This window comes from Dasypus novemcinctus, chromosome 4 (assembly GCF_030445035.2).
Source record: "Dasypus novemcinctus isolate mDasNov1 chromosome 4, mDasNov1.1.hap2, whole genome shotgun sequence".
Lineage (NCBI taxonomy): Eukaryota > Metazoa > Chordata > Mammalia > Cingulata > Dasypodidae > Dasypus > Dasypus novemcinctus.
In genome coordinates, this window is record NC_080676.1 from 166,912,134 (window position 1) to 166,936,859 (window position 24,726).

A 24,726-nucleotide genomic window follows, 5' to 3' on the forward strand; every position below is an offset into this window, starting at 1 on the left:
CCACCTGTGTGTGAACGGGGAGCCCAGAGACCACCTGTGCGTGAACGGGTGCCCCAGAGCCCAGAGACCACCTGTGCGTGAACAGGTGCCCCAGAACCCAGAGACCACCTGTGCGTGAACAGGTGCCCCAGAGCCCAGAGACCACCTGTGCGTGAACGGGGAGCCCAGACCCGGAGACCACCTGTGCGTGAACGGGGAGCCCAGAGCCCAGAGACCACCTGTGCGTGAACAGGTGCCCCAGAGCCCAGAGACCACCTGTGCGTGAACGGGGAGCCCAGAGCCCGGAGACCACCTGTGCGTGAACAGGTGCCCCAGAGCCCGGAGACCACCTGTGCGTGAACAGGTGCCCCAGAGCCCAGAAACCACCTGTGCGTGAACAGGTGCCCCAGAGACCACCTGTGCGTGAACGGGTGCCCCAGAGCCCAGAGACCACCTGTGCGTGAACGGGTGCCCCAGAGCCCAGAAACCACCTGTGCGTGAACGGGTGCCCAGAGCCCGGAGACCACCTGTGCGTGAACGGGGAGCCCAGAGACCACCTGTGCGTGAAGAGGTGCCCCAGAGACCACCTGTGTGTGAACAGGTGCCCCAGAGCCCGGAGACCACCTGTGCGTGAACGGGGTGCCCGGAGCCCAGAGACCACCTGTGCGTGAACGAGGAGCCCCAGAGCCCGGAGACCACCTGTGCGTGAACAGGTGCCCCAGAGCCCGGAGACCACCTGTGCGTGAACAGGTGCCCCAGAGCCCGGAGACCACCTGTGCGTGAACGGGGTGCCCGGAGCCCAGAGACCACCTGTGCGTGAACGGGGAGCCCCAGAGCCCGAGACCACCTGTGCGTGAACAGGTGCCCCAGAGCCCAGGGACCACCTGTGCGTGAACAGGTGCCCCAGAGCCCGGAGACCACCTGTGCATGAACGGGATGCCCGGAGCCCAGAGACCACCTGTGCGTGAACGGGGTGCCCGGAGCCCAGAGACCACCTGTGCGTGAACGGGTGCCCCAGAGCCCAGAGACCACCTGTGCGTGAACGGGGAGCCATGGACCACCTGTTCGTGAACAGGTGCCCCAGAGCCCAGAGACCACCTGTGCGTGAACAGGTGCCCCAGAGCCCGGAGACCACCTGTGCGTGAACGGGGAGCCCAGAGACCACCTGTGCGTGAACGGGTGCCCCAGAGCCCAGAGACCACCTGTGCGTGAACGGGGAGCCCAGAGACCACCTGTTCGTGAACAGGTGCCCCAGAGCCCAGAGACCACCTGTGCGTGAACAGGTGCCCCAGAGCCCGGAGACCACCTGTGCGTGAACAGGTGCCCCAGAGCCTGGAGACCACCTGTGCGTGAACGGGGTGCCCGGAGCCCAGAGACCACCTGTGCGTGAATGGGGAGCCCGGAGCCCAGAGACCACCTGTGCGTGAACAGGTGCACCAGAGACCACCTGTGCGTGAACAGGTGCCCCAGAGCCCGGAGACCACCTGTGCGTGAACGGGGTGCCCGGAGCCCAGAGACCACCTTTGCGTGAACGAGGAGCCCCAGAGCCCGGAGACCACCTGTGCGTGAACAGGTGCCCCAGAGCCCGGAGACCACCTGTGCGTGAACGGGGTGCCCGGAGCCCAGAGACCACCTGTGCGTGAACGGGGAGCCCAGAGCCCACCTGTGCGTGAACGGGTGCCCCAGAGCCCAGAGCCCACCTGTGCGTGAACGGGTGCCCCAGAGCCCAGAGACCACCTGTGCGTGAACAGGTGCCCCAGAGCCCAGAGACCACCTGTGCGTGAACGGGGAGCCCAGAGACCACCTGTGCGTGAACAGGTGCCCCAGAGCCCGGAGACCACCTGTGCGTGAACAGGTGCCCCAGAGCCCAGAAACCACCTGTGCGTGAACAGGTGCCCCAGAGACCACCTGTGCGTGAACGGGTGCCCCAGAGCCCAGAGACCACCTGTGCGTGAACGGGTGCCCCAGAGCCCAGAAACCACCTGTGCGTGAACGGGTGCCCCAGAGCCCGGAGACCACCTGTGCGTGAACGGGTGCCCCAGAGCCCGGAGACCACCTGTGCGTGAACGGGTGCCCCAGAGCCCGGAGCCACCTGTGCGTGAACGGGTGCCCCAGAGCCCGGAGACCACCTGTGCGTGAACGGGTGCCCCAGAGCCCGGAGACCACCTGTGCGTGAACGGGTGCCCCAGAGCCCGGAGACCACCTGTGCGTGAACGGGTGCCCCAGAGCCCAGAGACCACCTGTGCGTGAACGGGGTGCCCGGAGCCCAGAGACCACCTGTGCGTGAACGGGGAGCCCAGAGACCACCTGTGCGTGAACGGGTGCCCCAGAGCCCAGAGACCACCTGTGCGTGAACGGGTGCCCCGGAGCCCAGAGACCACCTGTGCGTGAACGGGGTGCCCCAGAGCCCGGAGACCACCTGTGCGTGAACGGGTGCCCCAGAGCCCGGAGACCACCTGTGCGTGAACGGGTGCCCCAGAGCCCGGAGACCACCTGTGCGTGAACGGGTGCCCCAGAGCCCAGAGACCACCTGTGCGTGAACGGGGTGCCCGGAGCCCAGAGACCACCTGTGCGTGAACGGGGAGCCCAGAGACCACCTGTGCGTGAACGGGTGCCCCAGAGCCCAGAGACCACCTGTGCGTGAACGGGTGCCCCGGAGCCCAGAGACCACCTGTGCGTGAACGGGGGCACCCAGGGAGCTGAACCCCAGTGCTGCCATCAGTGCCCTGGGGACCAAACCCAGGTGAAAGCCTAAACGTGGGGTGAAGAGCCCCCTTTTTATTTGCGGCTGGTCTGAGAGCACCCCCACGCGGGGGCCCAGGTCCACCTGCTGCTCCCACCTCCACTGCCCCCACGCCCAGGCGGCTTTTACCGTCCACCTTCGCGTCCTGACACCCGCAGGCCCTGCCCGGCTGAGCGGTCTGGAGAGTGGAGACGGGGCGCGGCTCCGCTTCAGGGGGCCCTTCTGCCTCAGAGGTCTCACCCCCCACCCGGCTCGGAGGTGCCCCCCGCCTGGGGGCCGGGGTTGCCTTCGTCACTCTCGGCCTCTCGAGCCCGTCTGGGGCCTGGTCCCCGCGGCTTCGGGGCTTGTCCTGACGCCTCGTGGGGCCTCATTCCGGGAGACGCGCGTGCCAGGGCGCTCCAGGGCGCTCCAGGGTGGGCGTGGCCTCGGGTGAAAGTCCTCTTACCTCCCCGCAGAGCCCGGGCGCCTGTGTGCATCCGGGGGCTCCTCCGGGGGCGCTGCTGAGACCCCTGAGGACATGCTGCGCGTCTGACCTGGCGGGACAGGGTCGGAGCCCGGCTCCAAGAGAGGGGCCGGGGACAGGGCCTGTGCCCCCCGGGGGGGTTGGGTACTGCCTCGGTGGGGAGCCCGGGGCCTTCTGAGGGGGGAAGCCCTGTGCCCCCAGGGGGGTCAGGTACCTCTCCGGGGGGGGAGCCCGGTGCCCACTTCTTGGCGACCCTCTGCCTGTCTCGGGTGGAGCCTGGCGCCGCCTCTGGCCTGAGCTCTATCCCAGGTGGCTCGCTGTACCGCACAGGGGGCGGCCTCCAAAGACCTCTGCAGAGCCGGAGGGTCTCGGCGCCTGGCCGGGTCCTGCAGGTGCCTTGGTGGGGGGCTCCACCTGCCCGGCCGGCCTGCAGCCTTGGGAGCTCTGCCCCCGGTGTGTCTCGGCTCTCGTGATGGCCAGCGGCAGAGGCGGCCCCCCGCCTGCCCCGAGCCCCCAGCTGCCACCCACCCATCTTCCCCAGGTCCCTCGGGGTCCCTGCTCCCTGGCCCCACCCCTGGGGCTGCCTGGCGAGAGGCCGTGTGGACCCAGCCAAGGGCCTCGCGCGCAGTCCCCCGAGACCTCTCAGGGGTCCGGGTAGGTCTCCCCTTGGAGGTCGTGCCCCGACCCCACCGTGAGCCCAGGCCGATGCTCGGAGGCCGCCCGAGGGGCTGCTGCACCAGAGGGTGTCCCTGCCAGCCCACCCTGTGCCCGTTTCCCTCATTGGGCCCGGCGAGCTGTCCACTGTTGCCCACGTCCCGGACACATCAGTTGTAGCCCTGGGGCCTGGAGCAGGGGGAGAGCACCGGGTCCCACACGGCAGCCGCGCTGCGCCCACGCCTCCCGGGCCACAGCCACACTGCGCCCACGCCTCCCGGGCCATGGCCACTCTGCGCCCACGCCTCCCTGCCAGGCTGGCCCTCGCCTGCCCCGCCCCCCGTTGCGCCATCCTCGTCTCCACCCCATCGTCCGCTGGCCCCCCCAGCCTCCACTCTCCGGGTCAGCACCCTCCGACCACTGCCCTCCTGGCCACACGCAACCCGAAAGCCTCCACGTCGCAGTCGGGGTGACGCGCCCACGTGCCCCCGAGCACCCCGCCCTCCAGCCTGGCTCTTCGTGGCCCCGCAGCCCCTCCCACGCCCCCGTCCAGGGACACGGCCCCCACGCGGTTTCCCAGGTGCATGGAGGCCTCGTGGGTGCTACCCCCGCCCGCCTTCACCCTGCCCCTCTCCACACTCCCCTGCATCCCCGCTTAGCGGAGGCCCCCAGACACCCGGCACCCTGTCCTGAGAGCGCGGGGTGGAAACGGACACTGTGGCGCCACCATGTTGACTCGTCTGTCCCCGTCCGGGCATGGGGCTCCCTGGTGCACGACGCCCCTCGTCTCTGCCGTCCGACCTCAGGGGCTGGTGCCGAGCGCAGGCCGAGGCTGCGTGCTGCGTGTCGAAGGGTCGAGTCAGGCGGGCGGGCGCACGCTCCGGCCTCAACGCGCTGTGTGGTCAGCCCGAGGGCAGCTGGTGCAAAGTGCCAGAAATGGGCTGGTTTTTATAAAGGGTATTTATTTGGGGTAGGAGCTTACAGACACCAGGCCATAAAGCGTAAGTTACTTCCCTCAGCAGTCTATTTCCACGTGTTGGAGCAAGATGGCTGCCGATGTCTGTGGGGGTCCACGCCTCCTGGGGTCCCCCCTTCCGGGGCCTTCTCCCTTTCCTCTCCACCAAGCTCCTCTGTGCGCTGACTTCCCGGGCTCCAGCTCAAGACTCCAGCATCAGAACTCCAAATCAAAACTCCGACCAGCCCTTCCGCTGTGCCGTGTTTTATCTGTGTCCCTGCCCCCAAGGGTGGGGACCCGGCACCCCCTGTGTGGCCCAGTCAGAGCCCTCGTGGTAACGGAACCACGCCCAGGCGCAGACCAGACCACAAACACAACCCGGTATCTGTTTTTGGAATTCGTCAAACTGCGCTCGGGCTTGACGTGCGGCGCCTGCCGCGTGCACACCCGAGAGGGGCGCGAGGGGCGCGAGAGGGTGCGGCTGACTTGGTGGCCGTCGGCACAGGTCTGCTCTGGGTGGGGCAGAGGAACAAAAGTGTGATTTTCGTTACTGCACATTTCTTACACGATGTTGATAGCTGAGTTTTCCTTTCAGTGACATCGTTAACTGTTTCAGAATCACAGTTCTTGGCGAGCAGATTTGGCTCAACTGATAAGAGCGTCCGCCTCCCATGTGGGAGGTCCAGGGTTCAAACCCCAGGCCTCCTGACTCGTGTGTAGCTGGCCCATGCGCAGTGCTGATGCGCACAAAGAGTGCTGTGCCACGCAGGGGTGTCCTTGAGTAGGGGAGCCCCATGCTCAAGGAGTGCGCCCCACAAGGAGAGCCGCCTGGTGTGAAGAAAGTGCAGCCTGCCCAGGAATGGCACCGTACACATGGAGAGCTGACACAACAAGATGATGCAACAAAGAGAGACACAGGTTCCAGGTGCCACTGACAAGAATATAAGCAGACACAGAAGAAAACACAGCGAGTGGACACAGAGAGCGGAGAACTGGGAGGGGAGAGGGGAGAAAATAAATAAAAAATAAATCTTTAAAAAAAAGTAAAAAAAAAAGAATCACAGGTGTCGAGTGGAGCCTTTTCTGTCGATGGCCCACAGCCTGTCTGTGCTCGCCTCAGCCAGGAGTGGATTTTACATCTTTAAAGCGGTGGTGAGAAAACCTCCGAGGAAACAAACATGCAACAGACGTGTGGCCCCAGAGCGTAACGTACTTATTTTCTGCCCCTTCCCAGGAAAAGTTTGCCAGAACTATAGAACTTAAAAAGAGAAAACTAACTATTCAAAACATACAAACTTTGAATATGTTTCTATCAAAAGTCTCAGTTGAAGTAAATAAGGCAAGACATTAGCATCATTTTTCATGTTTTCGTAAAACCTTTTTTCTAAAACATTTAAAATGATTTCTTAAAGGTCAATTACAAAATATGTTAGAATTAATGTCAGGATTTTAAACCAAGATTATTTGAAGAAAGCTGAATTGTTAATTCAATGCTTTGGGAATTTAGTTCGATCATATTATTGTTTTATAAAAGTTGAAACTGAGTGGTGCAGGCTTCTGACCATCAGGTGCAATGGGGGGCATCGATCTCGTGGGTGGCCCGTGGCATGTGCACGCTCAGCATCAGCCTTGTGGCTGGCACATGGCGTCTGCACGCGCATGTGCACCCATGCTTCAGAGCATGAACTGCTCAGTGTGGCATTCGTCACCCCTGGCTAAGGCACACGTGCCCGGGGTGGGCGTTGCCGGGAAACAGAACTTGGCTGCCGGCTGGCATCGCCCCTCGGGAGGGGGCTAGCCGGTTACCTGGCCTGCCGCCCTCTGCCCCGTGCCTCGCCACCCAAGCCCTCCCCACACCTGACGTGGTCGCCACTCGCGGCCTCAGCAGCCGGAGAACCCTGATCTCCAGGGCGCTCGATGCCGGCGCGAGGTGTGGGGCAGCCAGGGCCGTGGGCGCCATGTGTCCACGCAGGCGTGTGTGTGTGAGTGAGACGTGGGGGCCCCGGCGCTCTGCCTGCGGGGACCGGCGCAGTGGAAAGCACGGGGCGCCTCTGCCCTGCTCGGGGGCGTGCTGGGGTGACGCGAGGCGGGGCAGGGGCGGGGACCAAGGGTGCAGAGCGGGGGTCCCCGTGAGGAGCTGGGTCTGCCGGGGGCGGGCCGCCCTCCCTGTCCCGGCCCTCCCTGGTGGCACGTGTCTGTGGATGCGCAGTCGGTCCGTCAGCTGACACGGGCTGAGCCCCTGCGCTGCCCCTGTGTCTTTTGAACCGACCTCTTTGCTGACTCTTAATTTTTGGAACTCCGTTTGTCTGTGTCCCTGGAGGGCCCTGCTGTTGGCTGTGGCGTGTTGCCCAGCCCTGGTGCCCCCTCCCTGGCCTGCCGGGTGGCCGTGCCGCCATATGCCGCTGTCGAGCTGCTCTGCACAGAGCTGGGAGCCCGTGGCCAGCCCTGCTCCTGCGCCGTGAGGGAGCCCGGGCAGGTGGCAGCTTGGCTGCCGTGGCGCCATTTTCGTGGCATCCCTTCTCTCCGGCCCATGGCGCCGGGGGCCCTGGGCAGCATCGGGCATGGCTGTAAGAGGAGGCGCGGGAGGCGCCCCGAGAGAGGCAGAGCCTGTGGTTCCCCGGCAGGTTCCCGTGCGGGCTCAGTGCAGGCGCCGCGGCAGGGCCCTCGCGTCCTCCTGGCAGGCGCGGGCCTCCAGAGTGGGCCGGCGTGGCAGGAGGTGGCGCTGCGGGCGGCCTGCCGTGAGTCCACGCCGAGTTCAGGCGTTTTCAGGAAGGCCCGTGAGCGCTGCCCGGGCGCGCTGAGGCTGGAGGGCTGTTTCCTCAAGTCGGGCGCCTCGGCGAACCGGGCCCCCGCCGCCCCGCTCAGAGGTTTCCCGCGTCAGCTGTCCTGCCGCTGTGGGCGGAGGCCGTGCCGTCGCCGTGAGGACAGCCCCTCGTCAGGCGGCCCCGGCCCGCTGGGCACACGACTGCACTCCCTAACACAGCTGGATGCTCGAGGCTCTCAGCTGTCCTCGGTTTGTCTTAAACCAGATTCAGGAGTGTCCGTGATGGTGGGGGGTAAGGGCAGTGGCTGCGGTGGGCTGTGGCCGTAGAGCTGTCAGCGGCGTGTCTGCAGGTCGTGTGGATTACCTGGTAGGGAGCGTCCCAGGCGAAGACGTGCGGCTCAGGAGACGGCCGGCGCTGCGGTGACAGACACGCACAGTTTCCTCTGATGAGACCTCAGTCACTGCCACCATGGCACGGTGCGGGGGGGCCACGGCACACAGGGCCACAGCACATGGGGGCCACGGCATGGTGTATGGGGGGCCACGGCACATGGGGGCCACGGCATGGTGTATGGGGGGCCATGGCACATGGGGGCCACGGCACATGGGGGCCACGGCATGGTGTATGGGGGGCCACGGCACATGGGGGCCATGGCATGGTGTATGGGGGGCCACGGCACATGGGGGCCACGGCATGGTGTATGGGGGGCCACGGCATGGCGTATGAGGGCCACGGCACAGCACAGCACCTGGGGCTGCTGTCAGAGATGATTGTCCCTTCGGGGAATACAGCGCGCTGCCGTTCGCAGGGGCCTCCTAATGAAAAGAAGAGGTTAACCTCGAGGTCAGCCTCTCGGGGTCACAGTCGACATCCTGCTCAACAGCGCCAGGAAGGCGGCCGCGCTGAGCGAACCGGCTGTGTGGTGGGTGGAGGCCCTGGGGCCTCGGCTGCCGTGCCCGGGCCAGGGGACAGCGTCCCCCGGAGACACGTGCGGGCTCCAGCGCCAGCCCCGAGGACGGGCCTGCGGCTTCTCCGCTCCCGCGCCCTGCGTCCAAGCATCCTCCTGCCTTCATGTCCTCAGTTTAGGGTTAAAAGCAAGGTGCTGCTGAGCAGCGGAGCAGCCAAGGCAGGTGCGCAAACGTCAGCCAGTTTGACAAATACCTCGTTCAGAGCGGCTGCTGCTCAACCCCAAACCCTCAAGCCAGGAGAGGCCGTGAAGCGCAGGCACCGCCGTCCTGTTCTCTGGGACCTTGCCGCGACGCACGGGCGCATCCCCGCTGTGCCCCGACGCCTCGCCTTGGCGCGTCCCAGGATCTGATTCTCCGGTGGAAAGAGTGCGCCCAGCACGCCGCGTCTCCAGACCCACGGCCTCGGCGGCAGAGCGCGTTCCGCAGGGACCGGGTCGTCGTGGGAGTGGCCGACGCGTGACGCCAGGCGGTAGTTAGGACTTTGGAGACAAATGAAACCGCCTTGGAAATCCCACCCGTTAGGCCTGGCGTGCGTTTGCACCAGGGGGCGAGGTTCTCCCACCTGCTTCTTGAGCACTGCTCGGCCGCGAGGCGCTCGCACCTTGGGGACTGCCTAGTTTACCACCAGGGCTGGTGCCGTGCCGCGCCGTAGCCAATTACCCGTTCTCGTCTGCTTTAGTAGCAGTAAATCCCAGTGGCGGTTCCTCTCTGAGTTGTCCCTCAGCGACCCCTTCCCCTGGGGAAATCATCAATGTTGCTGGTAAATCATTGAGGTGTTGCAGAACGTGCGGCACAGATACTGCACAGGCCTCCGCACCGCGGCGCTGCTGCCCGCAGAGGGGCCAGCCTGGGGGCCGGTGGGGGCGCTGCCCGAGCGGCCATGAGGGGACTCTGCCCCCCGCCCTGCCAGCGGCCCCCTCCCCGCTCCCCGTGCTGCCGAGTGGGGGGTCCTGAGCTTTCTCTGATGAGCTCCCCTCTGAGCGGTGGGAGGGGACGTGGGATGACGAGGCACAGCCCGTGCTGGCAGACGCAGCGCTTGCGCGGCGAGTACCTCGTGTGTCCTGAGCGTGGGAACGCCATCTTGTGCAGTCGTCACTGAGCAGCGAGCTTCAGGGCAGCACCTGTGCCCCGTCGGAGGCGGCTTCCGGGACGGGAAGCTCTGGAGATGGGAGACCCCGCCCCGAGGGCCTGCCCCCCGCCCCGAGCTCAGCTGGAGGCCGGGTGCCAGTGATGCGGGCGGGGGTGGGGGGCGGCCGCGCTCGGGCAGGCCCGTGCCCACCAGGACTCTTGCACTGGGAGGGCACCTCCCTGGCAGGGGGGCACAGGGGAGCTGCGTGGCGTCTGCCCCCAGGAGCCAGGCGGGGGAGGGGCACAGGTGCGGCGGCAGGGGTCCCCCAGCGCTCCAGGTGTGGTTTGCCCAGGGACACATCCCGCGGGGCCCAGGGGAGGGGTGCGAGCCGTGGGCGGCCGGCTGGGTGCGGCGGGCAGGGCGGCGGCCGCCCTGGGGAGTGGCAGCGGGTCCAGGGAGGCCGGTGCGGGCGTTTCGTGCGTGGGCGCCGGGTGGCCTTGCAGCCCCCAGGTCCTGCGACGGGTGGGGCCTCCAGGGGGAGGGAGGGGCGCTCCAGGCGGGCGGTGGCTGCGAGAGCGAGCTGCTCTGCGCAGGACTGTGGCTCCGCATCGGCGTTCCGTGGAACCTGAACCCGCAGCAGAGCTTGGCCTGCCGCTCACGGTTACCCGTGTCCCGCTCGCCATTCACACGCGCGTCTGCTTTTTAGTCTGATTCCAGAAAATCGGCTGTCCTGCCCGGCGGGCGGGGCTCAGCGAGGGGGGCTGGGTCAGCACTGGCGGCGTGCGGGCCTCGCGGGGGCAGAGCCGGCCCTCGCTGACAGCGTGCGCTCCGCCGCGTCCGCCCTGAGCTGCTGTGCTCACGGGCCAGTCGTGTCCTGCTCGCAGTCGGCGCGGGTGCTGGCGGTCAGTGTCACTCAGGGGAGACCGCCGGGAGCAGGAAGAAAGAGAGGAAAGAGCACATGGCGTGCGTGGGGCTGTGCACACGGGCACAACACTCGTGTGTTCGTGTGTACACACCCCACACATGCACATGCATGTACACACACTGTGCATTACATGGTACACATGTGCACGCATGCCACAGGCGTGGGCAAGGACCCCACGTGCCTACGCACAGACCACACGCACACACAGGCGCGCACAGCACTCGCATGTGCACACATCCAGGTTTACGTGCACCACATGTGGCGCGCGTGAAGCTCCTGCAGCCTGCGCGGACCAGGCTTCCGGCACGGGCTGTCGCGGGGCTGGGCCTGGCGGTGGCGCGTCCTGAGAACGCAGCAGCTGCCAAGGGGGGCAGACGTCCGGCCTCGCCCGTCGCCCCGCTGGCTGACCCTGGGGCCTCCCGTCCAGCCTGGGTGGTCCCCTGCCAGCCGGCAGCCCGTGGCGACCCGGGCAGCACGGCCGTGATGAAACCCCTGTTCAGAAGCGGGCGTGGTGGGGGCTGGGGACCACCCCTCGCGCAGTGGGGGGCCCTGGGCGGGAGCCACGCCCTGCCCTCGAGGGTCTCCTGGTGGGCGGCCGGGGGCCTCGCCCTTCGGAGGCTCTTCCTCACCCTCCAGGGCCCCACTGCATCTCAGAGTCAGGGTGCCGGAGGGCCCTGCAGCCCACCTCCCGCGCTTTCGAGCTCGGGGTCCCCAGGCCTGAGGAAACCCCCGTGGCCCCCGCCCGGGGCTCCTCTGGCAGCGCGATCCCCTCGGGAGGTGGTTTTCTAGGTGTGCCTCTGTTTCCGTCGCCACGCTGCCTCCTCACCCCGATTCTCTCTCGAACGTGGCTCCAGCCGGACTGGTCGCCTCGATCCGCTTCTCCCACGTCTCCCTGAGGGGCCCCACCCCTGCCCCTCGGTCTCGCCCCTCACCCAGCTGTCGGTCAGCCAGGAGGCCTCCCCCCGGGTGCGCGGTCGTCTCAACGGCACCCCTGGCCGGCTGAGTGCTGGAAACCCCTGCCTCCAGCCCTCGGGGGCCCCGAGTCTGGACCCACTGCCCTTCCGTTCTTGCCTGCAAGTCCAGCAGCCTTTCCTGCGTTGGTCTTTGTCTTGAGTAAAGTAAAAGCAGGGGTGCCCCTGACTGCAGATGTCCCGTTCACTGCTGCCATATGCCCGAGCCCCGGCTCCCCACCCCGTGAGCCTCTGCTGCAGGACGCGAGCTCTGCCCAGGGAAGGCAGCACTAGTGGCTGTGCCGTGCGCCCGTGTGAAGGCTGGCAGTGCCGCTGGCTGCTGGAGGTCCCTCTGCCACTGGCCGCTGTGCTTTGTCCTCCTAGCAGCTGGTGTCCAGGCCCCGGGGCTGGCTCATGCTGGGTAACGGAGAAGGGTGAGGGGGTCGCGAGCAAGGCTGGGGACCAGTTCCAGTGCCACCGCCTGCCTTCCCTTGTCCAGAGCTCAGGCTCGCGATCAGCAGAGCTGTGGTGGGGGCTGGGAGATGCTGCGTGCGGACTGCTGGGCCTGGGGGAGAGCTTGGCCCTCTGCACTTCATCTGAATGTCCATCACAGAGCAGTGACCAGGCAAATTAAGAGGTTCCAGGTTAAGAAAATGAAACCTGCAGCTGTGGACATGGAGTGACGTTCTTGATAGATGATATAAAGCAGAAAAGCAAACTGTTGAGAGCTTCAAAAGCACACTGGATTAGCCAGAGGGTTGCTGATGGAAAGTACCAGAACTCTGCTGGCTTTTACAAAGGGTGTTTATTTGGGGTAGAACCTTATAGTAGCAAGGCCCTGAAGAGTCCAGCTCAAGATTCCATAAGAGGTACTTTCCCACCCAGTCATTGGCCACATGTTGAAGCAAGATGGCGGGCGATGTCTGCGGGGGCGCAGCCTTCCTTCCTCCTCTTAAATTCTGTGGGTCCAGCTTCTTCTGGGGCTCTTATGACATGGTAGAGTCAAAGCCCTAATCTTTTTTTTTCTCTCTCCCCTTCCCCCCACCCCCCGTTGTCTGCTCTCTCTGTCCATTTGCTGCTTGTTCTTCTTTGTCCACTTCTATTGTTGTCAGCAGCACGGGAATCTGTTTCTTTTTGTTGTGTCATCTTGTTGTGTCAGCTCTCTGTGTGTGCAGCACCATTCCTGGGCAGGCTGCACTTTCTTTCACGCTGGGCAGCTCTCCTTACAGGGCGCACTTCTTGCGTGTGGGGATCCCTACGTGGGGGACACCCCTGCGTGGCACAGCACTCCTTGCGTGCATCAGCACTGCGCATGGGCCAGCTCCACACGGGTCAAGGAGGCCCGGGGCTTGAACCACGGACCTCCCATGTGGTAGGCGGACGCCCTAACCACTGGGCCAAGTCCACTTCCCCATAATATTTTCTTTGTATCCTTTTAGCGTTTATAGAATTTTAAATTGTATCAACCTCACTCATTCTTGGTATTGGTAGTTTCTATCTTTTCACTTTTTCCTGATCATTCTGGGTAGAGGGCTTATCAATTTTATTGATTTTTCTCAAAGAACCAATTCTGGGGTTTGTCGATTTATCTCTATTTTTCTGTGATTCATTGATTTCCTCTCTGACATTTATGATGTCATTTGTTTTCCTTATGTTGGGGTTCATTTGCTTTTCTTCTAGCTTCTTAAGGTAGAAGCTAAGGTCATTGATTTGAGACTATACTGTATACTATACTAATATAAAGTTTAGCGAAACAAATGTCTTTCTAAATAATTGCTTTAGCTTTGTCTTACAGATTTTGTTATAGTCTGTTTTCATTTTCATTCCATTCAAAATACAGTTTAATTTCTTCAGTGAGCCAAGGTTATTTAAAAGTGTGTTATTTAATTTCCAAATCTGCAGGATTCTCCAGAGACCGTTTCTGTTCTTGATTTCTTGTTTAATTCCATCATTATCAGAGAATATACTTTGTATGGCTTAGATCCTTTTATATTTATTGGGACTTTTTATTGCCCAGAATATGGTCTGTCTCGGTAAATGTTTCATGTGCACCAGAGAAGAATGTATATGCTCCTTTTGGGGGCATAGAGTGCTTTCTAAATATCAGTTAGGTCCGGGCAGTGGGTGGTGCCAAGTTCTACATTCATGATACTTTTCTGTTTACTTGTTCTGTTAATTAAGGAGAGAGGGGTGCTGAAATATCTGGCCATAACTGTGTGTTTATTTTTTCTCTATTCAATTTTGTCAGATTTTGCTTCATGTTTTTTGAAGCTCTTTAGGGGCATACACATTTAGGAGTGCTGTGCCTTGAGGAGTTGACATCTGTATCATTATGACATTAGCCTCTTTATCCTGCTGATGTTTTTTCCTCTGAAACTTCTTTTATTAGTAGTATATGTTTATCAGCTTTTTAAAAATTAAATTTAGCATGGTATGCACTTTTCAGTCCTTTTACTTTTAAACTCTTTGTGTCTCTGTATTTAACACGGGCTGATTGTAGGCAGTGTACAGTTGGGTCTTGCTAATTTTTATCCAATTTGGCAATCTTTGTCTTTTAAATGTGGTGTTTAGGTCATTTACATTTAATGTGATTGGGTTTTTATTTACTTTGATTTTTCACTTTTGTTCTTTGTTCCCCTTTTCTTTTTCTGCCTTCCTTTAGATTAATTGAGGAGTTTTTATCTCCCTTTTTGGCTGATTACCTGTAACTTTCATGGCATTATTTTAGTGGTTTCTTTATTGCTATAATGCATATTTTTAACGTATCACTGTCTACCTTCAGTGATATTATATTACTTCAAATACAGGGTAAGAATCTTAAAAAGATATACTTCAGTTTCTCCTCTTCCATCCTTTGTTCTAGTTGCTGTCATACCTTTTGTTTCTATATATGTTCTAAATTTGTCATAAATTCTACAATACATTACTGTGACTTGTTTTTTTCCTTTAAAAATTCCGTTTAAAAGCAGTATGTACCAGATGGCTTCACTGGTAAATTTTACCAAACACTGAAAGAATTAATACCAGTCATGCTCAAACTCTTTAAAAAAATTGAAGAGAGGGAACTAATATTTCCCAACTCATTCTGTGAGGTCAGCGTCATCCTAATACTAAAGCCAGATAAAGATATCACGAGAAAACAAAGTTAAAGACCAATATCCCTTATGAATATAGACGTGAAAATCCTCAACAAAATACTGGCAAACCAAATCCAGTAGCACATTGGAAGAATTATATATCACAATCAAGTGGGATTTATCCCAGGAATGCAGGGATGGTTCAATGTAAGAAAATCAATAAATGTAATATGCCACATTAACAGAACAAGGGGAAAAATAAATACCTGATCATCTCTACTTAACCTTTTCAATCTTTTACCTTCTCAAACACACAGAATAAGTCATCATGCAGTTTTAATTTTTTACCTGCCAGTCCTATCTGTATGTCATTTCTGGACCAGTTTCATTTGGCCGTGCTTCCTCTTTGGCTTGTCTTTCTGCTGTTTTGCACACTGGTTATCTTCTGTCGGTGTTGCAGTTTTCCTCTTTGGGTGCTGGATCAGGGTTCTCTAGTGAAACAGAACCAACAGGAGATGTCTGTGAATAGTATGAGAGTTCATAAAATTGTCTCACATGTCTGGGGTTGCATGAGTCCAAATTCGCAGGGCAGGCTGCGAGCCCAGGGCTCCAGAGAAGGGCCTCCATGAGTCCGCGGAGCCGCTGGCTGTCTGCCGGGAATTCTCTTCCTGAATGCTGAATCCCTTCCCCTTTGAAGACCTGGACTGAAGGAAGCCCGTCACTCGTTGCTGACGTGTCCCCTTGGTGGTGGCGATAACCAGCCGTCGTGCCGTCCGCTCACGGATGACTAAACCCCGTGACCTGTCCTTGTGTTTCACTTAGCCCAGTGCTCGCGTGACCAGGCGTGGTTGCCTGGCCGCGTTGGCGTTAACCGGGCACCACAGCCTGGCCGAGCTGGCACACCACCCAGGGCCAGGCAGCTTCCTCTAATCTAAGTTCTAACCGGTGCTCTGCCGGCGACTTGAAGCGCCCCCTGAGTTCTCCCCCGCGCCCCTCTCCGGGGGACGCTGTGTCCCGTGAGCTGCAGCTGCCTTGGCTTTCCGGGGCTCCGTCTCCTCAACTCAAGCAGGTTACGTGCTCTACAAGGGCTGTCCTCCCTGTACTGTGATCTGGAACCTTCTCCGGGCAGTACCCGAGGCTCCCCAGGACTCCTCTCTCTGCTGTGGCCCGAGGTCCAGTGTCGGCGTTTCCTCGGTGGTTTAAGAGGGCAGGCGAATCCAGTCTCTCTGCCTCCACGCTGGCAGGAAGCAGAAGCGTCAGCTCCTCTGCTAGACAGCAGTTACGATGCTCTCATCTGTGCCTGTAGCTCTGAAATTCTGATCCCAGCAGGAGTGCAGCTGGAAAGGTAAGACGTCGTGGTCTTATCAAACCAAAGGCTGAGTTTGTCTTGAGGCAGGTGAGGCGTGAGAATTTTGTAAGGCTAATGCAGAGCGTCCTTGAGAAACGGAGAGCCTGAGGACGGGGCAGTGTGGGGGCCTGAGTGGGGAATCCGGGGCCTCAAGGTAAGTGAGTCGGGAGCGTCACTGCGCAGTTGGAAGGTGAGCTTCTGCATACGAGGAGCGAGGCTTCTCTCCCTGCGGGAGGGCTCGGGGCAGGTGAGATGCCAGCCTGCTCGGTGAGTGTGGTGTGGGAGGGCCACGCTGCCTTCTCCGTGTGGCAGGAGCCGAGCTGTGCAAACGGCACGGTCAGAACTGAAGCAGAGGGAGCAGGTGTGGCTCACTCAGTTGGGCTCCCGCCTACCACACGGGAGATCTTGGGGCCTCCTGGTGAAGGCAGGCTCACCCGTGCGCCGTGGAGAACCAGCTCAACAAGGTGCCGCAACAAAACAGGGAGACAAGCAAAAACAGAAGAGCACGCAGCGAATGGACAGAGAGCAGACAAGAAGCAAGCTAAGGGGAGGGGGCATAAATAAAAATAAAAATACGCACAGTGAACGGACACAGAGCACAGACAGCAAGGAACCACTTGGGGGGGTTAAAAAAAAAACCAAAGCAGAGGGAGCAGGTGTGGCTCAAGCAGTTGAGCTCCCGCCTTCCACACAGGAAGTCCTAGGTTCTGTTCCTGGTGCCGTCCTGAAAAAAACAAAAACAACAAACGAAAAACAGAACATGAAAACCAGCTCAGGGAAGTCGATGTGCTCAGTGGTTAAGCACCAGCTTCCCACACACGAAGTCCTGGGTTCATTCCCTGTTCCCTGGTACCTAAAAAAGAAAAACTAAAGCGGAAAGACTTCACCCACAGAAACGTTTGCAAGTAATAGGGAAAAAAAAGGGCATTCCTCTAGGTACACTGTATTTTTCTTTTCAATAAAATAAGTTTAACAAAAGTCCACATCTCGTTTGATGCCCTTTTATGGCGCACTGGAACAGCCCCTGGCAGTGAGGCAGTGTGGGAAGCATTGACGCTGGCAAGTTGCTAGCCTCTCCTGGTCCATCGCGTACCCTCAAAGGAGGGCCCCTCTTCTACAGGATAGCACCTTCCAGGGTGACAGAAGAAAGGAACATTAGAAGCAGTTAGGGAAGTGGATGTGGCTCAATGGATAGAGCGTCCTTCTACCACATGGGAGGTCCAGGGTTCAAACCCAGGGCCTCCTGAGCCGTGTGGAGCTGGCCCATGCGCAGTGCTGATGCGCGCAAGGAGTGCCCTGCCACGCAGGGGTGTCCCCACGCAGGGTGTGCGTCCTGCGAGGAGAGCCGCCTCGCGTGAAAACACAGCCTGCATAGGAGTGGCGCCGCACGAAAGAAGAGCTGACGCAGTGAAGGAGAGGCGCAGGTTCCCAGTGCCGCCGGATAATACAAGCGACGCAGAACAACACACGGTCAATGGACCCAGAGCAGACAACAGGGGGAAGGGAAGAGAAAGGAATAAAGTAAATAGATAAATAAAAAAGGCTTTTAAATCAATTCAAAAGCCATACTCCTTGTCACAAGTTCTGAAAAAAGATGAGGAAAGTGTTTCCCCGCGGTGGCAGTGGTCAGACGGTGACTTGGCGCTTGGCCACGAGGAAAGCCTTGCCTTCCCCACGGGACGCTCCACGGGAAGGGAGCCCACCCAGCCGAGCCCTCGAGGTGGGTGAACTCCGGCTCATGGAAACCGTACTCACGAAGGACGGCTTTTAAAGCTGGCGAAGGTGTGGCAGAGCGCTGCGCTCCTGACTTACAGAGGTGGGGACAGCCTGCGCGCTCGGGAGGCCATGCGCGGGACCGCGTCAGAGAACGAGGCCGGGCGCGGCGGGAGCGGGTGTCGCGCGGCGGGAGCGGGTGTCGCGCGGCGGGAGCGGGTGTCGCGGGGCTCTGCGCGCTCCTGCGCGCTCCTGCTGTCCCACTCCTCACAGCGAAAGCACCTCTAGGAGATGGTGTCTTTGTTTACCCATCGGGTGCGGCTAATTCTGATGATAAGCGACGGGTTGTAGCTCTTGCAAGATCTCCTCAAATCCCGTTTCCCTGACCTGTTACTGAGGGCAGCAAACTCGGTTCTCCTCTCGACTCGCCACGGAGGAGCCGCGTGGCCGTGGACAGGTCTTTCAGCACTTCCCGGGATCCTGCGCACGGACACGGCAGCCGCGTCCCCACCCCGGGGGGCCTGGCACGCCAGCCTCAGCCTCGGGGTTTCAATCCGCAGCAGGGCAGCGGGCACCCTCGCCCGCCTCCCTCACGGGCGCGCCGAGGTCGGACGGGGCTGGGCCTGCCGTGTCCTTCGCGTGGCGCGGTGGAGGGATGCGTTCATGCCGCACCTCTGCTGAGGGGCTCGGACTAACTCCAGGTGCCCCACCAAATGCACGTTTACCCCAGACGCCTCTGGCTTTCTGAGAAGGCACTTTCCTCGGGTTAGAGCATGTTCAGAGTCAGGCTGAGAGAAAAAGCTGGGCCACTGGTGCCCGGGCGGGACCAGCCCCCAGTGGCGAAAGGCTGCCAGGCATCGCGACGTGGCGCAGCAGAGCGGCGAGGTGGGTGCTGGACGCTGGGCAGGTGGGCGTGTGGGCGTGTTCCTTCAATGACCGGTGGCGACGCTGCGGTCGTTTCCCTCGAGCAGGTTTCCTTGTGTCGTCCGTGCCACGGACGCTCTAATTCGATTTCCTTGCTGTGTTTCAGACAGAAACAACCTCCGCCAGTCAAGAACCGCCCAAAAGTATTTTGCCATGGATCTAGAAGATGAAGAAAATATGAGTAAGACTTGGGCCGATCGTGTCGTTTCAAAAGTAGCTGGTGAAAGTCTTAGTTTTTATGAAGTTATTAAATGAGACCGATTTCGGGAAAGGTGGTGTTTCCAATGATATGGCATGTTTTCACCTGTTAACAGAGGCACGTGTTTAGTTTCCAGTGTATTCTCTGCCCTCGATATCGACACTTGCTTGGGCATTTCCCCCGCAGCTGCGGGTGTGCGTCTTCCTTCCTCATTACAGCTGTGAGGCCTGGAGGTAGACCACTGCTCCAGGCGCCCACCTCGGAAAGCCACGTGGTGCCACGCCAGCTCACGCCCCGGCCGTGGCTCTCCTACTGGTGTTCTGATCTTTCACCCTGTTCAAATCTTGGATGATCAGTTTGAGAATTGATTTAAAATATATGGTCTTTGGGATAACAGTACTTTAAAAAAAATGTTTTCCCTCCAAATACAAATAAATCGGTTCTGCCTGCCTTTTGGGGGCAGGGCTCGCTTTAGCCTGTGGGTCTCGGGTTTCTAGAGACTCGCCTGTGTCTGGGGGCTGCTGCTGTGGACCTTCTCCTCCCCGCGCTTCCTCGTTTGGGGCTGGGGGAGTGAGCGCCTCAAGGGGGCACAAACCAGGCTAGCCTCTGTGCCACCCCCCGGGAAAGTCCCACGACCAGCCTGCGCTCCTCTGTTTTATCTGTAACCCCAGATAGCAATGCGTTCAAATACCCTTTCATGCTCCCACTGGGCGAGTTTCACAGGGAAATTACAGTGAAGGCATCACTTTTCTAAATCTTACATATGTGTGTTCTTATTTGTCTCGGAGAACACGCAGCTGTGAGTGAGAGGAGCCCGTTTTCTGGAGCGTGGTTGATAACCTGAGCTGAGCTCGGCCCCTCCCCGAGCCACCCAGGCCCCCGCTGCGGTCCCAGAGGGGCTCTTGTCGGCCCCGTATAACCCGGGTGTTCGCCCCCCAAAAGTGTCTGCATCGCGTGAGAGCTGCAGGAGTTCTGCCGTGGACACGCCGAGCGTGCCTGGGGCTCTACGTGAACTGTGCAGTGAGCGCTCTCCTTGTGGGGCTGCCTGCGCGACGTCAGCACGGGACAACCCGACTCGCGGCCCACGAGCCACGTCCCCACGTGCCCGCCTTGCCCCTGGCGCTGCGGGCGCTGCCTTCGGCCACCCGAGTTGTTTTCAGCGTGGCTTCCTCCCCAGGTCCTGCTCTGCAGACCCCTTGAAAGCCCAGCCTTCCGTTCATACTGCTCAGTCCCATCGTCCGGTTCCAGTTTTGCCACCACGTTGAAAAGAGAGCGTATGTGGGCACGTACGTCTGCCATGCCGCGCCCTGCTGGAGGGGCATTTGGCGCCCCGACCGTCCTCTTGGCCCGGACGCGCCCCTGCAGGCCCTGGCAGTGGTCCCCTGGCCTCCCTGGACGCCTGTGCCTGCGTGGAGTGACCAGCACGGCTCTTTCTCAGTGCAAGAGCTTCTCCTTCCCCCCAATCCCGGGGTAACCTACCAAACCAAAGCTTCCTTCCACATAGTTTTTGTGGAAAGAAAAGCTGCTCATTTTTAGTGTTACATCTTGGAAATGCCAGTCCTAGTTCTACCGTTTTGAAAGCTGCACATTTTTGGGGATTAGTATTTCACTTACGAAATACAATAGCATGCCATGTAAAGAGGAAGCATCTATTTAATACAAGCCGTAACAATGGGGTGGCTTTCTCCAAATTTAGTATTTTATTTTCCTTTACATACTAGTAGTTTTCCTGTGGAGGAACACAAGCAGTATTTCATTGCTTCCGAAGTGAATAAGAATTTAAAATGTATGTGAGTTATGTTATAGAAAGTGTATTTTTCTTGTGATCTCAAAATTATTTGTCAATCCAATCCTGATTATTTTTATTTCCAAAGGAAAGCGTTTGGTTGTTTCAGAGATTTGAAATATTTAACTACATGCATGTCAGACTACATCTGTTATGATTTGATTTTCTAGACTGATCAAGAATTCTATTTAGCCTTAAAATTAAAACATAAGCAGTCTCTAGTACGCGATGTTCTTGCTCAGTTTATTAATCTGTAAATTCTGTCTTGGCTCTACTTCTTTTAATCTTTTGTTTCCTGTGAGCACCGAAAGGAGTAACCTATTGAGCTTTTGCTGGAGGATGTTATAAATGGAAATTTAGTGACTATTCCATCAGCTTTGTCACCTGGGAGAAGTGGCGTGTGTGTCAGGACTATTCTGAGACAGCCGCGAGGAGGAAGTTTTAAGTCCCCTAGTGTCCGCCCGTGTGCGGCGTGAGCTCCCCGCGCACTGCGTCTAAACCCGACTGTTGTTTGGGCTGAAGGTCAGTGGTCCTGAATTAGAACATCTTCCTCTCCGAAGATGGGCCGCCCGTGGCCGGGACTTTCTGCTCTGAGCCCTCTCACGGGGAGCGCTGAAGGACTTGCAGTTTTTTTTGGTTTGCGCGGCACAGTGAGAATCTACTTTCACATTAGGTGGCAGGACAGCCTACAACCGCTGTACTGGGCACTTGCAAACCGGTTTATAGCTGTAAAAAGTCCTTTGGTTATTTGAAAGATTTACCGTAGATTTTTGCCAGCTGGTGGCAGGCGTCTTGACGTGCAGTCACATCAGCAAAATGAGAAACCTCTGGGCTTCATGCCCCAGCACCGATGAGGTAAAAAGGGGTGATTTTTCTCTTTTTATAGAAGCTTTGAAAATGGAAAGGGAGGATTGAGTACTTTGTCAGTCCCGTTTTTGAAATCAAAATCCTGTTGATTCTGCCATGAACATTCAGAGTTCAGAAACTATCTTTATTAATTTTAAATATAAATTTCCTTTTAAAGGTAGGATAACCAATTTTGCTGAAAACCCCTCACGTATTTGCTTCATACACACATAAAAAACCCAAATCGCCGGCCTTCGTCGGGCAGTTAAGAAGTAGACGCCCGGGAGTGCAGGTGTGGCTCTGTGGTTGAGCGCCTGCTTCCCACGTACTAGGTCTGGAGTTCAACCCCCGGTACCTACTAAAAGAAGTTAAAAAGTTGTAGCCTGCCTGCTGTTTTACGTCTTATTTTTTTTTCTTCCTGTTCTGGAATGTATTAGAGATAAAGCAGTGCCCATGTATAATGAAAAATTTTAATGACTACCAGAAGTAAAAATTATCTCCTCTGAAAAGAATTTTTAAAAACCAAAATATTTTACATAATTCCCCAAGCAGTTTCCTAAGAGTGATTCATGAACTCAATCAAATAATATTATACGTTGATTGAATGTTTTAAACCCGAAAAACGAATTAACTTACAAATACGTGTTTTAGAATAATGTTTCCTATTCTGGCAGCTGCTGCGATAAGGAGCACACAGGTAGCACGAGGGCAAGCGAAATAGAGAAAGAGAAATGGTCTTCGTTTATATGGAATTGCCATTTCATTAGACTTATTAATTCCAGGTTTTTCTGGATACTTACCACCCTACATTTTGATAAGCTTGCATACAGTGTCTCTGGATCTTCAGAATAGTCTCAGTAGAAAAAAAAAATTTTTTAAATTCACCTTTTAATGCAAAAGCAGCTAGATGTTAAATAGGACCTGCACTAGCCATTATTCAGCCAACGTCAAGCGACGGGTGTCCGTTCAAGTCCCTCGTTGGTTGAATCTGTAGCTCTTTCTTTGCGCAGCGAGGACTAGAACGAGCGCGCACGCCCCACTCGACCGGTGACAAAGGCAGATGAAGGAACCTATAAATTTTGCATTTACAAGATCCTGCAACGAAGGCGTTGTAAGTTACTCTTTCTGGGCACCGCAGGTTCCAGCAGCGCCGACGCTAAGGAAAACCGCGGCCGGGACAGCGCGCCCCCCAGAGACGGGCCCGGCGAGGGGGCGCAGCTCTCCAACGGGGGCGGCGGGGCCGGCAGGAAGCGGCCGCTGGAGGACGGCAGCAACGGCCACGCCAAGTTCCGCCCGAAGCGGCGGCGGCGGGCGCCGGGCCCCGTGCTGCCCAAGAACGCGCTGATGCAGCTCAACGAGATCCGGCCGGGCCTGCAGTACACGCTGCTGTCGCAGACGGGGCCCGTGCACGCGCCGCTCTTCGTCATGTCGGTGGAGGTCAACGGCCAGGCCTTCGAGGGCGCCGGCCCCACCAAGAAGAAGGCCAAGCTGCACGCCGCCGAGAAGGCGCTGCGGTCCTTCGTGCAGTTCCCCAACGCCTCCGAGGCCCACCTGGCCATGGGCCGGGCCCTGCCGGTCAACACCGACTTCACGTCGGACCAGGCGGACTTCCCCGACGCGCTCTTCAACGGCTTCGAGACGCCCGAGCGGCCGGACGCGCCCCCCCACGGCGGCTCCAGCGGCGACGACTCCTTCAGCTCCGGCGGTGACCTCAGCCTGTCGGCGTCGCCCGTGCCCGCCGGCCTGGCGCAGCCGCCGCCGCCCGGGCCCCCGCCCTTCCCGCCACCCAGCGGCAAGAACCCCGTGATGATCCTGAACGAGCTGCGCCCCGGCCTCAAGTACGACTTCCTCTCCGAAAGCGGGGAGAGCCACGCCAAGAACTTCGTCATGTCCGTGGCGGTGGACGGCCGGTTCTTCGAGGGCTCCGGGAGGAACAAGAAGCTCGCCAAGGCGCGCGCCGCCCAGTCGGCCCTGGCCGCCGTCTTCAACCTGCGTCTGGATCAGACCCCGTCGCGCCAGCCCGTCCCCAGCGAGGGACTGCAGCTGCACTTGCCGCAGGTGAGGCCCCCGGGCGGCCGCTTGGAAACGGGGGGCGCGCGCTTCTCGGCCCGCGTGGAGGTGGGGCGTGGGGTTCAGGGCTGGCGACTCGCCGCTCCCGGCGAGGGTGGCCGCCCGGGGAGGCCTCGGCTGGACGCGGGGGCCGGGCTGGCGGACGGGAGCCCTCGCGCGCTGGCCGGCTCCAGGGCGGAGCGCGGGGGGCGGGGGCAGGCGTGAAGCCGGCCCTGCAGGGCACACTCTGGGGTCGCCCGGGAGTCACCCTGGCCCCGAGTCTCCCCCGTCGCAGGCAGGGGAGGGGTGGCCCCCGCTAAGTTTGGTCTTAGCCCCTCCCATAACATCAGGATGCAGAAAGGGAAGGGAGAGTGAAGAAAGAAGAAGCAACAGCTACTGTCTCTAAATTACTCTTAGAGGGAGCAATCTGACTCCCTTGGTTATTTTGTGAAAATATTACTCAATTTTTAGATAAAATATATACCACGTTTGGTCAGAAAAAAACAAAAAACTCAGTCGATAGGATGGCTTGCGTTCCTCTTAGAGGAATCAGAGTGGGTCCGTTTTGCCTTGGGCTGCAGCTGGAATACTCTCCATGCCGTTGTCACTGGAGTTGTCCGCTGGTTCTTAGTTTTATTTTAATAAAAGAAGGAGATCTGTTTCTTTTGCCTAAGGCCACACACACAGCGCCAATATAAAAGAACAGATTCAAAGAATTTACTGATCCTCTTATGGACCAAGGAGCGGCTTCCCGTAAAAACCTCTCTGTGCGGCTCACAGGCGACTCGTCCGTTTGTGCCCGCACACCAGCGCGCTGGCGGCCGAGTGCCGTGTCAGGCTTCTGTTGCCTGGAATACGCAGCCCGGGCCCCGGCAGCCGCTTCCGGGACTCGGCCGAGAAGCCCAGGCCGGCGCAGTGACCCCTAAACCTCTGTCCATCACCAGCGTTCCGCGGGCGGGCTTTGCCGTGGCGCGGTGGCCTCGGGCCGGCAGCGAGGAGCACGGGCTTGTGATTTCCGGGACGTAAATCTGAAGCCCCTTCCCCCCGCCTGTGTGCTCGGGAACCGCCAGGCCTCGCGGGGCCGCTTTGCCCCCCTCTGCCCACAGGACCCCCGTTTCCTCGGGGGGTGGGCCGTGGTCATGTCACCGCTGGCCCAGGGTCTTTGCACGGGCACTTTGAAGATGTATGGACTAGAGCGGGTGCACGGCGCGCTGCTTTCCGAGAGTGAGGGGCCCGGCACACCCTTTGGGGCATTCGGAGCGGCTCTCGGGGTGGGGGTAATGAAACCAGACCCCATGCGGGAGACCCAGCCC

At 59.1% G+C, this 24,726-nt stretch overlaps 1 protein-coding gene across 3 annotated transcripts in view; it reads left to right on the forward strand.

The window, feature by feature from the left end:
- The window catches only part of ADARB1 (adenosine deaminase RNA specific B1), a 258,621-nt gene that overhangs the window by 199,583 nt on the left and 34,312 nt on the right, over nucleotides 1-24,726 (forward strand). For all 3 annotated transcript variants that reach the window (XM_071214999.1, XM_071214998.1, XM_058296349.1), the window contains 2 exons: nucleotides 18,640-18,714; nucleotides 22,503-23,422. In XM_071214999.1, the coding sequence (XP_071071100.1) occupies nucleotides 18,687-18,714; nucleotides 22,503-23,422 (948 nt within the window). In that variant the 5' untranslated portion in view covers nucleotides 18,640-18,686. The remainder of the gene's footprint in view (nucleotides 1-18,639; nucleotides 18,715-22,502; nucleotides 23,423-24,726) is intronic.